Raw genomic sequence first — 15,745 nt, forward strand, 5'->3', positions numbered from 1 at the left:
AAGTCAGAACCTGAGCATGTGTGAAGCACTGGTTTGAGAGAGGGTTCGCAATTAAAAGAGATGCCAGGGATATGGGGGAATCAATGTATTTGGCACCCACCTTCAAATGACAGGCATGATAAAGTTAAATACGTTCATGTCCAATTGATTTCAGTAGGAAAGACTTGAACACATAGTTAGCTCCTACATTGAAATCAATAGAACTTTTTAAAGTATGTAATGTTGACTGGATTATGCCCAAAATTTAAGAAAGTGTAAAGTGATGCAGGTTGGGGCAAAAAATCCCAACTTCAAGTATACAGAGATGGGATCTGAGCTAGACCAAGAAAGAGATCTTGGGGTTGTGGTGGATAGCTTGATGAAAATGTCAACCCAGTGTGCAGCAGCTGTGCCTGTGACAAAGGCAAATTCCATGTTAGGCATAATTAGGAAAGAAACTGAGAATAAAGCTGCCCAAACCATACTATACAAACCTATGATAGGACCACACTTACAATAGTGTGTACATTTCTGGTCTCCACACTTAAGAAAGGATATTGTAGAGTTGGAAAAGGTTCAGAAAATAGAAACTAGAACAATCAAGAGGCTGGAGCAACTCCCCTATGAGGAAAGGTTATGTCTGTTATTGTTTAGCTTAGAAAAGAGGTGAGTAATGGGAGACATGATAGAGCTGTACAAAATTATTCATTATGTGGAGAAAATGGATAGGGAGACATTCTCTCTCTGTGTGTGTCTCTGATAATACTAGAATTTAGTGTCATCCCATGAAGGTGATCGGTAGGATGTTAGAGAATTCCGCCATGGACTCCAGTGAGGCCAGATTCTTTAGAATCCAGCCTCCCAGAGTCCATGGCAGAACAGAACAATCCCCCTTGCCACCTTGTGAAACTTCCCCGGGACGGACCCTACCTTTTGTCAGCTATCCACTGCCCTCGTCTGTGGGTGCGAATGGCAGCCCCGGTCTGCGGCCGCCATTTTCCTTGCTATGTTAGCTGTGATAGCCTACGTAAGTATTTACGTAGCCTATCACGGCAAAAAGCAGGGACGCAAATGGCAACCGCTACACCATTTGCATCCCTGCTCTTTGCCGTGGTAGGCTATGTAAATATATAAGTAACCTATCATGGCAACACAGGGATGCAAATGGCGGCCACTACGGCAGCTGCCATTTGCAGCCACAGCCCGGCAGCGGATGGAGGTCTGGCTGCGGGTGGCCCTGGCTGGCAGCTCCGTGGACTTGCTGCAGAATGGAGCCAGCCGGGGAGGATTCCGGGGGGGGGAGGGATGGATCACCTCCCCCCCCACTGCGGATCCCTGGAACAGAGCCAGGTAAGGGATTTGTACATCTCTAGTGACTGGTGGAAGAGTCAGGACAAATGAAAGGAAGTACTTTTTCACAAAGCGCAGAAAGAGTTAAACTGTGGAATTCACTACCACAAGCTGTAGCGATGGCCATCAACTTGGATGGCTTGAAAAGGGGATTGGACACATTCATAGAGGAAAATGACATCTAATAGTCCCCAATAATAATCTTCACAAACATGTAGGAAGAAAGCGAGACTATGAAGCACATGGTCTTCGATGTCTATATACTAATGCCCAGAGTATGGGAAACAAACAGAATGAACTTGAACTCTTAAGACAGGAGGGAAATTATGACTTGATAGGCATAACTGAGACTTAGTGAGATGACTCTCATGACTGGAATACAGCAGTTGAAGGATACAACTTGTTCAAAAAGAACAGGAGGAACAGAAAGGGAGGTGGCGTTGGACTATATGTGAAACATACGTATCTCTGCACAGAAATACAAGGACAAGAAATACCAAGGACAAGCTTGGTAGCCCCATCGAGAGCATCTGGGTTAAAATAAAGGGAGCAAAGAATAAAAGGAACATAGTGGTCAGAATCTATTACTGGCCACCCAATCAAGGAGAAGAAGAGGATGAAACTTTTGAAAAGCAAATAGCCAATGTTTCAAGGAAGCATGATGTAGTAGTAATGGGGGACTTCAATTTCCCCGATATTTGTAGGGAAACAAATTCTGCAAAACATCGCCCCTCCAGGAAATTATAAATTACTGACTTGTGTGGCGAATAACTTCCTCACTGCCTTGTTGTGGCGAAGGGGCTTGCGTAACTCAGTGAAGCCATAAGCTATGCCGTGCAGGGCCACCCAAGACGGACAGGTCATGGCAGAGAGTTCTGACAAAATGTGGTCCACTGGAGAAGGAAATGGCAACCCACTCCAGTATTCTTGCCAAGAAAACCCCATGGAACGTATCACAAGGCTAAAAGATATGACACCGGAAGATGAGCCCCTCAGGTCGGAAGGTGTCCAATATGCTACTGGGGAAGAGCAGAGGGTATTTCCAAGTAGCGCCAGAAAGAGTGAAGCGGCTGGGCCAAACCCAAAAGGACACTCAGCTGTGGATGTGTCTGGTGGTGAAAAGAAAATCCGATGCTGTAAAGAACAATATTGTTTAGGAACCTGGAATGTCAGATCAATGAATCAAGGTAAGCTGGAGGTGGTCAAACATGAGATGGCAAGATTGAACATCGACATCTTGGGAATCAGTGAACTAAAATGGACAGGCATGGGCGAATTTAATTCAGGTGACCATCATATCTACTATTGTGGGCAAGAATCCCTTAGAAGAAATGGAGTAGCACTCATAGTCAACAAAAGGGTGGGAAAAGCAGTACTGGGGTACAATCTTAAAAATGATAGAATGATCTCAGTACGAATCCAAGGCAAACCATTCAACATCACAGTAATTCAAGTCTATGCCCCAACCACTGAGGCCGAAGAAGCTGAGGTTGATCAGTTCTATGAAGACCTACAACACCTTCTAGAACTAACACCAAAAAAAGATGTCCTCTTCATCATAGGGGATTGGAATGCTAAAGTAGGAAGTCAAGAAATCACCGGGATAACAGGCAGGCATGGCCTTGGTGTACAAAATGAAGCAGGACAAAAGCTAATACAGTTTTGCCAAGAGAACATGCTGATCATAGCAAACACTCTTTTCCAACAGCACAAGAGGCGACTCTACACATGGACGTCACCAGATGGCCAATATCGAAATCAGATTGATTATGTCCTTTGCAGCCAAAGATGGAGAAGCTCTATACAGTCAGTCAAAACAAGACCTGGAGCTGACTGTGGCTCAGATCATGAGCTGCTTCTTGCAAAATTTCGGCTTAAATTGAAGAACGTCGGGAAAACCACTAAACCGTTCAGGTATGACCTAAATCATATCCCTGATTAATATACAGTGGAGGTGAGGAATAGATTTCAGGGATTAGACCTGATAGACAGAGTGCCTGAGGAACTATGGACAGAGGTCCGTAACATTGTTCAGGAGGCAGCAATGAAATCCATCCCAAAGAAAAAGAAATGCAAGAAAGCAAAGTGGCTGTCTGATGAGGCTTTACAAGTAGCTGAGGAAGGAAGGGAAGCGAAAAGCAAGGGAGAAAGGGGAAGATATACCAAACTGAATGCAGAGTTCCAGAGAATAGCAAGGAGAGACAAGAAGGCCTTCTTAAATGAACAATGCAACGAAATCGAGGAAAACAACAGAATGGGAAAGACTAGAGATGTCTTCAAGAAAATTGGAGATCTCAAGGGAAAGTTTTGTGCAAAGACGGGCATGATAAAGGACAAAGAAGGCAGGGACCTAACAGAAGCAGATGAGATTAAGAAGAGGTGGCAAGAATACACAGAAGAACTATACAAGAAAGATCTGAATGTCCCTGATAGCCATGATAGTGCGGTCACTGACCTTGAGCCGGACATCCTAGAGAGTGAAGTCAAGTGGGCCTTAGGTAGCATTAGTAACAACAAAGCTAGCGGAGATGACAGTATTCCAGCCGAGCTATTTAAAATCCTAAAAGATGATGCTGTTAAAGTGCTGCATTCAATATGCCAACAAATCTGGAACACTCAACAGTGGCCACAAGCCTGGAAAAGGTCAGTTTACATTCCAATTCCAAAGAAGGGCAACACCAAAGTGTGTTCAAACTACCGCACAATTGCGCTCATTTCACATGCCAGCAAGGTGATGCTCAAAATCCTACAAGCTAGGCTTCAGCAGTATGCGAACCGAGAACTACCGGAAGTACAAGCTGGGTTTCGAAGAGGCAGAGGAACTAGAGATCAAATCGCCAACATTCGCTGCATCATGGAGAAAGCAAGAGAATTCCAGAAAAACGTTTATTTCTGCTTCATTGACTATGCTAAAGCCTTTGATTGTGTGGATCACAACAAACTGTGGCAAATTCTGAAAGTGATGGGAGTACCAGACCACCTTACCTGTCTCCTGAGAAACCTGTACGAGGGTCAAGAAGCAACAGTAAGAACCAGACATGGAACAACCGATTGGTTCAAAATTGGGAAAGGAGTACGACAAGGCTGCATATTGTCACCCTGCTTATTTAACTTATATGCAGAGTACATCATGAGAAATGCCGGGTTGGATGAATCAGAGGTCGGAATTAAGATTGCTGGGAGAATTATCAACAACCTCCGATATGCAGACGATACCACCCTAATGGCAGAAAGCGAAGAGGATCTCAAGAGCCTCTTGTTGAGGGTGAAAGAGGAGAGTGCAAAAGCTGGTTTGAAACTCAACATTAAAAAAACTAAGATCATGGCATCTGGCCCCATCACTTCCTGGCATATAGAAGGGGAAGAAATGGAAGCAGTGACAGATTTTACTTTCTTGGGCTCCAAGATCACCGCAGACGGTGACTGTAGCCATGAAATTAAAAGACGCTTGCTCCTTGGGAGGAAAGCTATGGCCAACCTAGACAGCATAGTAAGAAGCAGAGACATCACCTTGCCGACAAAGGTCCGTCTAATCAAAGCTATGGTTTTCCCAGTAGTAATGTATGGCTGTGAGAGCTGGACTATAAGGAAAGCTGAGCGCCGAAGAATTGATGCTTTCGAACTGTGGTGCTGGAGAAGACTCTTACGAGTCCCCTGGACTGCAAGGAGGTCAAATCAGTCCATCCTAAAGGAAATCAACCCTGAGTGCTCATTGGAAGGACAGATCCTGAAGCTGAAGCTCCATTATTTTGGCCACCTAATGCGAAGAGAAAACTCTCTGGAAAAGACCCTGATGCTGGGAAAGACTGAAGGCAAAAGGAGAAGGGGACGGCAGAGGATGAGATGGCTAGATAGCATCATGGATGCAATGAATATGAACGTGAGCACGCTCCGGGAGAGAGCGCAGGACAGGAAGGCCTGGCGTGCTATGGTCCATGGGGTCACGAAGAGTCGGACACGACTGAACGACTGAACAACAACAACAGAAAGGAGAGGAAGGAACTAGAGGATCAGCTATCCTTGACTTGATCCTAACCAACACAGATGACTTAGTGGACAAAGTAGCAGTTACAGGAACTCTGGGGGAAAGTGACCACGTTATACTTGAGTTCTTGGTTCTAAAGGAAGCAAAAGCTGAGTGTAGCCAAATGCGTACCCTGGATTTTAGGAAAGCCAATTTTAATAAACTCAGAACAATGATCAGTAAGGTCCCATGGCAAGCGACTAACAAGAAAAGGAGCCCAAAATGGGTGGGAGTTTTTTAAAAAGGAAATTCTCAAGGCACAATTAATTACAAACAATTCCAACAAGAAAAAAAGGTGGAAGACAACAGAAGAAGCCAATGTGGCTTCACAAAAAGCTTAGAGATGACCTGAAAACAAAAAAGGACACATATAGGAAGTGGAAAGAAGGCCAAGCAAAGGAAGAGTACAGGCAGGTAGCACAGAATTGCAGGGACGGTGTCAGGACATCTAAAGCTTAGAACAAGCTGAGTTTAGTGAGGGATACTAAAAGCAACAAAAAGACTTTCTTCAGATACATGCATAGTAAAAGATAGAGGAAAGAAATGGTGGTTCAGCTATTCAGTGAGGATAGCAAAATGACAGCAGATGACAAAGAAAAGACAGAAGTGCTCAATTTCTACTTTGGCTCAGTCTTCTCCCAAAAGAAGGTCTATGAACACCCTGGCAAAGGCAAAGTACAGGCTGAAGGCGCAGGATTGCAGCTTGAGATCGATAGGCATATGATCAAGGAACACCTAATTACTCTGAATGAGTTCAAATCACCAGGGCCAGATAAACTGCATCCTTGAATTCATTCAAAGTAATAAAGGAACTGGCAGAAGAGGTCTCAGAACCACTGTCTATTACCTACCTTTGAGAAATCATGGAGGACAGGTGAAGTGCCAGATGACTGGAGGAGGGCTAATGCTGTCCCTATCTTCAAAAAGGGTAAAAAGGAGGAACCTGGGAACTACAGACCAGTCAGTCTGACATCAGCCTGGGAAAACTCTGGAGCAGATGATAAAGCAATCCATCTGGAAGCACCTTGAAAACAATGCAGTGATTACTCAAAGCCAACATGGATTGTCAAGAATAAATTCTGCCAGACGAATCTGAACTCATTTTTGGATCAGGTCACCTCCCTTGTGGACTGTGGGAATACTGTGGACATAATATACCTCGACTTCAGCAAAGCTTTTGCCAAAGTGCCCCATGATATGCTGATGAGCAAAATAGCTCAAAGTGGGCTAGATGAAACAATGATCCAGTGGATCCACAGTTGGCTACAGAATCGGACTCAAAGAGTGCTTACCAATGGGACCTTCTCAAACTGGGGAAAGGTAATGAGCAGGGTACCGTAGGGCTCAGTCTGGCCCCAGTGCTCTTCAACATTTTTATTAATGACTTGGAGAGGGTACAGGGAATGCTGATCAGATCTGCAGATGACACAAAATTGGGTGGGATAGCTAATACTTTGGAAGACAGAAACAAAATTCAAAGTGCTCTTGATAGACTGGAGCATTGGGCAGAAAACAACAGAATGACATTTAATAGGGATAAATGCCAAGTTCTGCACCTAGGAAAAAGAAACCAAATGTACAGTTACAAGATGGGGGATACTTGGCTCAACAACACTACAAGCGAGAAGGATCATGGAATTGTTGTAGATCACAAGCTAAATATGAGCCAACAATGTGATATGACTGCAAAAAAGGCAAATGCTATTTTGGGCTGCATTAATAGACGCATAACTTCCAAATCCCGGGAAGTACTAGTTCCCCTCTCCTCAGCACTGGTTAGGCCTCATCTGCAGTACTGTGTCCAGTTCTGGGCACCACACTTTAAGAAGGATGCCGACAAGCTGGAGAGGGTTCAGAGCCTCAGAGGAGGGCAACGAAGATGATCAGGGGACTGGAAACAAAGCCCTGTGAGGAGAGTTTGGAAGAACTAGGCATGTTTAGCATTGAGAAGAGAAGACTGAGGGGAGATAGGATAGCACTCTTCAAGTACTTGAAAGGTTGTCACTGAGAGGAAGGCCAGGATCTCTTCTTGATTATCCCAGAGTACAAGGACACGGAAGAATGGGCTCAAGTGACAGGAAACCAGGCTGAACATCAGGAAAAACTTCCTGACTGTTAGAGCAATACGACAATGGAACCAATGACCCAGGGAGGTAGTGGGCTCTCCCACACTGGAGGAATTCATGACGAGGCTGGACAGCAATCTGTCAGGGATGCTTTGACTTGGATTCCTGCATTGAGCAGGGGGTTGGACTCAATGGTCTTATAGGCCCCTTCCAACCCTACTGTTGTATGATTCTGTAATTCTATGAAAAGGCTATCAATGGCTATTAGTCCTGATGGCTATATGCTACCTCCCATATTGGAGGCAGTATGCCTATGTACACCAGTTGTCGGGAAAAAGTTGTCAGGAAACAAGGGGAACAAGCATGGGAGGGTGCTGTTGCACACAGGTCCTTCCTGGGGTTTCCTGTGGTCTGTGGTTGGCCACTGTGTGAACAAAATGCTGGACTAGAATGCTGGACTAGATGATCTAGCATGGCTCCTCTTAGGTTCTTAAGTTTAATTGGAAATGGGTGTGACTGATTTCAGTGGAACTTCCTTCCAGGTAAGTATGCTTAAGGCTGCCGTACTCATCTGAGTGTTATTCTAAGATCCTATTTGGATTTTATGCTCTCTGGGTTTGATATTCTCTTTTCATTACATTTTTTAAAAAAACAAACACCTGTGCTCAACATTTAAGGTGGGACTAATATAAGTGAATAAATGAATAAGGTATAGCTCATTGAAACCCCATGTTTATTCTCATGTTGCTTCTGCCTTCTTCTGTGTATGATTAACATGCTAATTTGCCCATTCTTATTTCAGCATCCAACCTTCCCAAGGCTCAGGTTAAGACAGCATCACTTGGACTGGCTGGAAAAGCAAGATCCCCTCTGCTTCCTGTCTCAGTGCCAACAGCCCCAGAAGCCTCAGAAGAGGGTCACAAACAAACAGAGGATCCTGCTAATGTAAGAATAAGTCGAGAAGCTGATTTGAGGATGCTGCATCTTTGGTATCATGTCAGGGTGGACAAAACTATCAAATTCAGTTCTGCTCATTTTCTTTTTTTTTTCAAAGTGGGGCTCATTCTATCCCATTTCCACATCAGTCTGTGATTTTTTAAAGTCCTCATGAAAATTAGTATGCATTGTTGTCTGCATTTCTCAAAATGTACACATTTTATGTGCATTTTGTACAAATCATTGAAATTATATGCATTTTTGTGGGCAATTTTCCCTAAGATAAAGCATTCTTCTGTGTACTTCTCTATAATATACATGTGTTTTGTGCACATGTTCCTGTTCTATATGATTTTTTTGTATGCATTTTTTGATGTGCAAACTTTGATTGCAAACTTTGGAAAAGTCCAGATCCAGTTCATGTACGAGTTCAGGTAGCGAGAATTTGAGAATTAATATCTCCTCTATTCTTAGTTCCATGCCAGTTGGATGCACATGAACAAATGAAGTTGCCAAAGGCATAAATTACTGGAGAAGCAGGGCTATCACTGAAAACAGAAGTCCCATTTCTGATTTCTCCTCCTCCTCCAGTAATAAGTAGTGATATTACAGTTTCCATTACCTGGTTGCCATTACCAATTTAGACAGACAAGCTCAAGGATAACACAGCTCCTTTTTCCTAAGACCTCCAAAGATTTCTTCAGTTTCCCCACAGTTCCCTAGAGCCTTAAAAATTGCCCTTTAAAGTCATTATCACTGCTTTGTCCAAACTTAGTGTTTATGAAATGGACAAAAGGTAGATTAAAATGGTGTGAGGCTGTTAAAAAAAATGATAAGGTGATAGAAAATTGTGTCCCAGGCTTCATGAGACCATTTAGAACTCTTGGGGAAGAGAAATATTTTTTTATTTTTTTATTTTTAGTGTTGTTCCAATAACGCTTGCTATTGCTGACCCAATTATTTTTTAAAAAAATTGTTAACAACTGAATGGAATGGAAAATGGTATCATTTCACAATGATGCAGCAAGGATAAGAAATATTTAGGTATCGACATTCGTATATGCAATCCAGGTGTCAAAGTAAGTGTCCAAGAGGAGTTGATGATGATAGGATATACCAGCCTTCCCAAACCTGGTGCCTTCCAGATGTGTTGGACTGGCTGGGGCATGCTGGGATTTGTAGTCCAACACATCTGGATCTCACCATGTTGGAGAAGGCTGGGATATACATTCAAATATGGAGAGACAGCTATGGTCCTCAGTCCATTGAATGATGGGTGGCAGATATTTATCCATCTAACCTTGGCTTATGAGTCTCTTTGACACCATGAGGGCTTGTAAGAGCCATGTCTGTTGGCTGTCTGTGTTAACGTCCACACCACAGAGATGTATTGCTGACCCAGTTCTGCACAGAGCCGAGGATAGTTTGTCCATCATTAGTCATATTCAGTAAAACAACACATATGACAAGATGTCCCAAGATGTTCCACTCCTGCAAGCACCAACCCATGAAGTGGAGCAGGAATAGAGGAACTCGGAGTGTGATGGTGTTAGGTCACTTGTTTTGTTCTCCTCCTACATGTTATTGGGGATAAAGGAGGAGAAGAGTTAGGCCCGAAGGGAGGCTGTGTCATTGAAAATCCACTTACTGTAACACTACCCTATTCAAGAAGAGCAGTGGAGGCTGGTGGCTCTGATTTTGGCAAGGCTGTAAATCCATTCCTGGTTTCGGCCAGAGTCCGCCAGAATGCCAAAGGAGCTATCCAAGGTGCTGAGCCTAGTTTGGTGATAGGGTTCAGCACCATGGATAGCTCCTTTAGAGCTCTAGCTGGTCCAGACTGAAACCAGGAATGGATTCACAGCCCCACTGAAATTGGAGCCACCGGCCTCCACTAAGTAAGGGGTATTCACATTAGCCCTGCGGATTCCTGGTAGCTATTAGCTCCATGCATTAGGGGCCATCCATAGCCCTATTCAGTCATGATGAACAGTGGTGAAACTCACCACATGAGCAGGAATGGGATCATGCAGAGTAGCCCCGCCCCCTGACATCACTTCATAGCAAAGCTCCTCCAATAGGCGTTCACACATATGCATGTACAGTTGCAGCATGGAGGCCTTTACATGTATAGTTGTACCTACGTAGGGGTCCAAGCAATTCTGATCATGCAGGGTTCCCATTTGGGTGGAAGCCTACAACATGTATAGCTGTATGCATGAAGTCCTCCTCACTGCACATGTCTGCACTGTACATGTAGATGCCTGTGGGAGGAGCTTCATTATGATGTGATGTCAGGGGGTGGGGCTACTCAATGTGGCCCAGTTTATTTGATATGATTTGAAGGACTGATTGATTACATTTCTGTACTGCCCAATAGCCGAAGCTCTCTTTTACCTTAAAACCCTAAAATACAGTATAAGATACATTTGAGGGATTCTCCCTATATATGCCTGCCCAAGAACTGAGATCTGTTGGAAGGGCCCTCCTCTGCATCCCACCAGTACATGACATACAGTATGGTGGGACATGGGAGAGGGCCTTCTCTGCTGTGGCACCCCGGTTGTGGAATGCCCTCCCCTTGGAGGCCCGACTGGCACAGACATTGGTCTCGTTTTGGCACCAGGTAAAAACATGGCTTTTTACCAAAGCCTTTGAGGGCTAAATGCATTCCCTAGCACATTGTTTTAACTGTTTTAGATTTTAATTGGTATTAGCTTATTTAATAGTTTAATATGTTTTTAGGTGTTAAAATTATTTATTGTTTTATACCGTTTAAATGGATTTTATCTGTATGCTGCCCTGAGATCTTAACGATATAGGGCAGGAACAGAAATGTTTTAATAAATTAATAAATAAATAAAGTATAAAAATGTAAAGTATAAAACTACAATATAAAATGGAGTAAAAGCCAGAATGAAACCTAGCAGCAATGCAGGGAGTTAGAATACAGTGACATACTTGAAACAAGAGAGAGCAGTTCCTGCTCACATGGTGAGTTCATAAGACTGAATGGGGCTGATCTGGTAAACCATTCTCATACCTTTGTCCCTGCATTTAGAGCATGGCTTGAGGCATGTGTGTGTGTGTGTGTGTGTGTGTGTGTCCCTTCTTATCCTTATGTGCCAAAACAAGGAATCTTTCCGGTTCAGCTTTTGGGGTTGGGGTTTCTTTGCTGTTTAATTTCCCTTTCTGGCTGCCATTGGAGCATTTGCTCCACAAGCGTATTGCAAGTGCCTTGATTTAGAGGCCCTCTCCTGCTAGTAATAGTAGCGACTGAAACAAATCGTAATTGAAATGAGCAGGAAGCACAATAGGTGGCTCACGGCTGGGCAAAATCCATTATTGCACAATGCCATCCCAGAGCAGCCCTGGGATTATTGCAGGCCCTTCTTTGCCTCTGAATGGTTTCCAAGCCTTGATGGGCTGTGCTGTGTGGAGAAGATAAGGCAGACCAGCGTCCAGTAATTGGGAAGGGAGAGAAGAAATGAAAACAACCGCTTTGGTGAAAATGACTAGTATAAGGAGCTGTTGAGTGCAGAACATTTCAGCTCTAAATATCTTATTTTGTAACAGCTGGACACATTATTTTCCCAAGTGGGTCACTGTTCAAGCTCAACAGGAGTGGGAGCACTTAGCGGAGATAATGGGAGAGGAGCCAACAGGGCTCCTCAGGGGGTCAAAGTTCAGGCTCTCAGTACCACTCAACCTCTATGGGCATCCAAAAGGCATTGCATTTTTAACACTCGAGATTACCTTACCCCCCAACTCCTTTCAAATAATGCATTTCCCTGTTCAAACCCACATAAATAAAGGCACACTATTTATAGAACATTCTCATCAACCTCTCCCAATTGTCGCTCTTTACACTTTATCTACAGATTCAGTCTAATCACATTTTAAACATCTGTTTAAAGGCCACTTTTAATTTAAAACTAGGAAGACACAAAGAGAAGGGAAAAGATCAGCTTGGGCCAGGGGGGAAAGTTTGAGCATTCACTGGGGCTTTAAATCTGGGAAAGGGCAGACTTAAGCAACACCCAAGAGAAGTCTCAGTTGGCACACCCTTGCTCCAAAACTTTAGATACTCTAATGAGAAGCAACAGTGGATTCTCTCAAACAAAATGAAGTTTAACTATCTTCCTTCTTACTTTTGGGCAATGGTGTAGCTTATTGGGTAATAGTTTGAGCTGTGAACTAGAAAGTCTGTGGTAGCAGTCTCACTTTAGCCACAAACTCATTAAGTGTCCTTAGGCTGTTTCCTTTGTGGGGATGGATGGATGGATGGGCATCCCCCCTTCTTCAAAAAGTCCAGTATCACTTCCAAACAAAATATTTGGGGAAAAGGATAAATTCTAAAAAGATATACACAATCCTTACAGTCACTTTTTAACCATAAGTAACATGATTAAAACTTGCTTTAACTAAATCCTGCATCACCTTTCAAAGACATGAGTCTTGGGTTCAGATGGACCTTTCTTGGCAGTGAGCTCCACACTGTAGGGGCCACTATCGAAAAGGTCCTGCTCTGTGTCAGATGTTGTTGTTTTTTTCAGCCTTTAAACTTTTTTTTTTTGAAGTTCTGCATTTTATATAACAAACAAGGAAAAGTATAATTAACACACCATGAATCCAATCAGGAATGGATAAATCATCAGGATTACAGATGCCAGGCATAGATGGAACTGTTAGGTGTGTCTCCTCTGCAGGACCTGCTAGCTAGGAAGAGTTCTATTTGGAGAGGCACTCCCTATTTGATTTTTGATTTTTGTTTTGTTTATTTGGTAACTTGTGGTTGAGTTTTAGGGGACAGCCAAAATGGCCACCCCCAGTTTGCTACCCCATTTGCAGGTGGTGAGTTGGAGGCACACCTTTCAATTCTGTTTGGGGAGTTGAGATTTGACAAACAGCTTTGAAGGCAGAGAACTTACAGTTCTGTGGGGTGGGGGGGACTTATCTTCTTTTTTTTAGCATTTTTTTACACCCTCAATTTTGCCCACTCCACAATTTCTTCCTTCCCCTGCTTGCATCCTTCCCAGAGGCACACTGGGAAAGAAGAATGGTGGTGACCAGAGCTCCATTGGTGCTACTGTGTCACCAAAACCACTGGGCTGGCTTGAAAAACTGTTTTTAAAAAGAAAAGGTAAGAAGCACCCCCCACACACACATACACCCCAATTGTAAGTCCCCCTTCCCTCTCTTGTCCTTTCATTTCAGGTGTTTGCCTCAAACTGCCCCTCCCAATTCGGGCAAACCACCGAAACCAAACAGCTGGCAACCAGTCTTCATTGTTACCCACCCAGTCCTCTTAGACAGAATCAGGCACAAGCGTAAATGAATAAAATAAAATCATTGATCACTTTCTCCACAGGTATACGAACAGGATGATTTGAGTGAACAGATGGCTAGTTTGGAGGGGCTAATGAAGCAGCTGAATGCCATCACAGGCTCAGCCTTCTGAAAGCTTTGAATGGATAGAAGGATGGAGTGACCCGGGAACATTGCAGCATACCAGCGTTTTACACATACCACCACCCAAAGTTCACATCTGCCATAACCAATGCATCATTGAAACTCAGTTCGAAGGAGGGATCTCACCATCTCCATGTGTTCATATTGATCAAGGAGCAGTCTGGAATAGTGATGGAAGACTTGAGCAGCTCCCAGAAGCAAGCAACAAGATGTCTGCATAACAGCCAGTGCCTCTCGGTGGTTGATTTTCTTCTGCTGACTTTAGTACTGCACAGGGTGATGTCATACATAAGGCCTGCTCCACACATTATCCTGCTGTTGGCAACCTGTGGCTATTAATGTCCTATGTTGGCACCTCTCCGCATGAGAGGTCCCACCCATTTTTGTTGTTGTTGTTTTTGTCTAAACTGAAATTCAAAGTGAATTGGGGGGATCTTCTTCAGGCAAAATTCCTGAGAACAAGTTGGGAGGGAAGCCAAACCTTTTTCATAGAGACTACCCAAATTTCTCAGGGGGTCTGTCCTTCCATATAGATCATCACTGGGGATGCTACCAACATTAGTAATTGGGGAACTTGTAAAGGTGAACTCAAGAGGTCACTCGCCCAAATGCTGATGCCCATTAAAAGCCAAGCCTACAGCTCCACTGAGCATGTGATGGACTCACCCTGGTGCCTTCACTTCTGCTGGCGGTCATACATCCCCTCCACCAGTCTTTCCCCTTTCCCCAAACTTATCCTTGTGAAGAGGGGAGGACCATCAGTGGGGAGAGCTTGCTGTACAAATGGAGACATAAGGCCTGGACACACGTGCAGGACATCCATTAACGCCAGGGAGCCTGGGTAAAGGACTTCCCAATCTCTTGCAGCCTCCCAGCATTAATAGATGCTCCAGATGAGCATCCAGGCTGGAGCAGCCTGGTTTTAAAATTTTGGCTGGCACCACTGCTGCAACCCCTCCATGCAAGCCCTCATCACTATTGCCTTTGCCTCCAATCACAAAGGTACATTTTTAAAAGGGGTCCTGGGACCAGGAGGGGCGGCAGTCAGTGGAGGGAACTGACAGGGAACTTCCCCACTGACTGCCGCCCCTCCCGGTCCCAGGACCCCTTTAAAAAATGTACCTTTGTGAAATGTACCTTTTTCATAGAGACTACCCAAATTTCTCAGGGGCTCTGTCCTTCCATTTAGATCATCACTGGGGATGCTACCAACATTAGTAATTGGGGAACTTGTAAAGGTGAGCTCAAGAGGTCACTCGCCCTAATGCTGATGCCCATTAAAAGCCAAGCCTACAACCTCCCAGCATAACCAATTCTATAAACTCTTGGGGTGGGGGAAACCTCAAGATTTCTCTAAGAGGGCTCTGAGAAAGCTGGGCGGGGGACACACACAGAAGTAATTATGAGCTAGGGATGGGTGAAAATTGTGTTTCAGTTCAAGTTTGTTAAGAATTTACCAATATTCGCAAATTTCTTCATATCCAGGACAAAAAGAACTTGGTTTTTTTAAAAAGAGCATCAAATGTGGGAGAAACCAAAACTGACCAATCTGTCCCTCCAGGGCTCAGGGCTTTGAGTGCTTAGCTCTTAAAAGGCTGGCATTGAATCCTTGTGTATTCAGCCATGTTTGAGGTGCTGAATTTTGGTTGCCACCTCTTTTTTCTGACAGGCTGCTCATCTTTAACAGTGATATGGCAGGCAGGAGCATCGTGGTCCTCTCCATATTAGGAATAGCTGTACCAATTGAATTGGGGTGGTGCAGATGGGTGAGAATTTTTTTTCCATTCATTTTTGATAAGCATTTACCAAAAGTTGTTCATATTCAGGAAAGAAAGAGCTTGAGATTAAAAAAAAAAAAAATGAATGCCAGAAGAAGTGAAACTGACAGGTTTACCCAGTCCCGATAAAATCTGAGCATGAG

At 43.9% G+C, this 15,745-nt stretch overlaps 1 protein-coding gene across 1 annotated transcript in view; it reads left to right on the forward strand.

Annotated features, from left to right (window-relative positions):
* DCC (DCC netrin 1 receptor) overlaps nucleotides 1-13,813 on the forward strand; it is a 1,145,836-nt gene extending 1,132,023 nt beyond the window's left edge. The window contains exons 32-33 of the mRNA XM_084829640.1: nucleotides 8,222-8,364; nucleotides 13,724-13,813. Coding sequence (XP_084685766.1) covers nucleotides 8,222-8,364; nucleotides 13,724-13,813 — 233 coding nt within the window. The remainder of the gene's footprint in view (nucleotides 1-8,221; nucleotides 8,365-13,723) is intronic.
* The last annotated feature ends 1,932 nt before the right edge of the window (nucleotides 13,814-15,745 follow it).

The sequence above is a fragment of the Heloderma suspectum genome, chromosome 2 (genome assembly GCF_057233095.1).
Source record: "Heloderma suspectum isolate Gila_16-S chromosome 2, 16-S_ref, whole genome shotgun sequence".
NCBI classification, from domain to species: Eukaryota; Metazoa; Chordata; class Lepidosauria; order Squamata; family Helodermatidae; genus Heloderma; species Heloderma suspectum.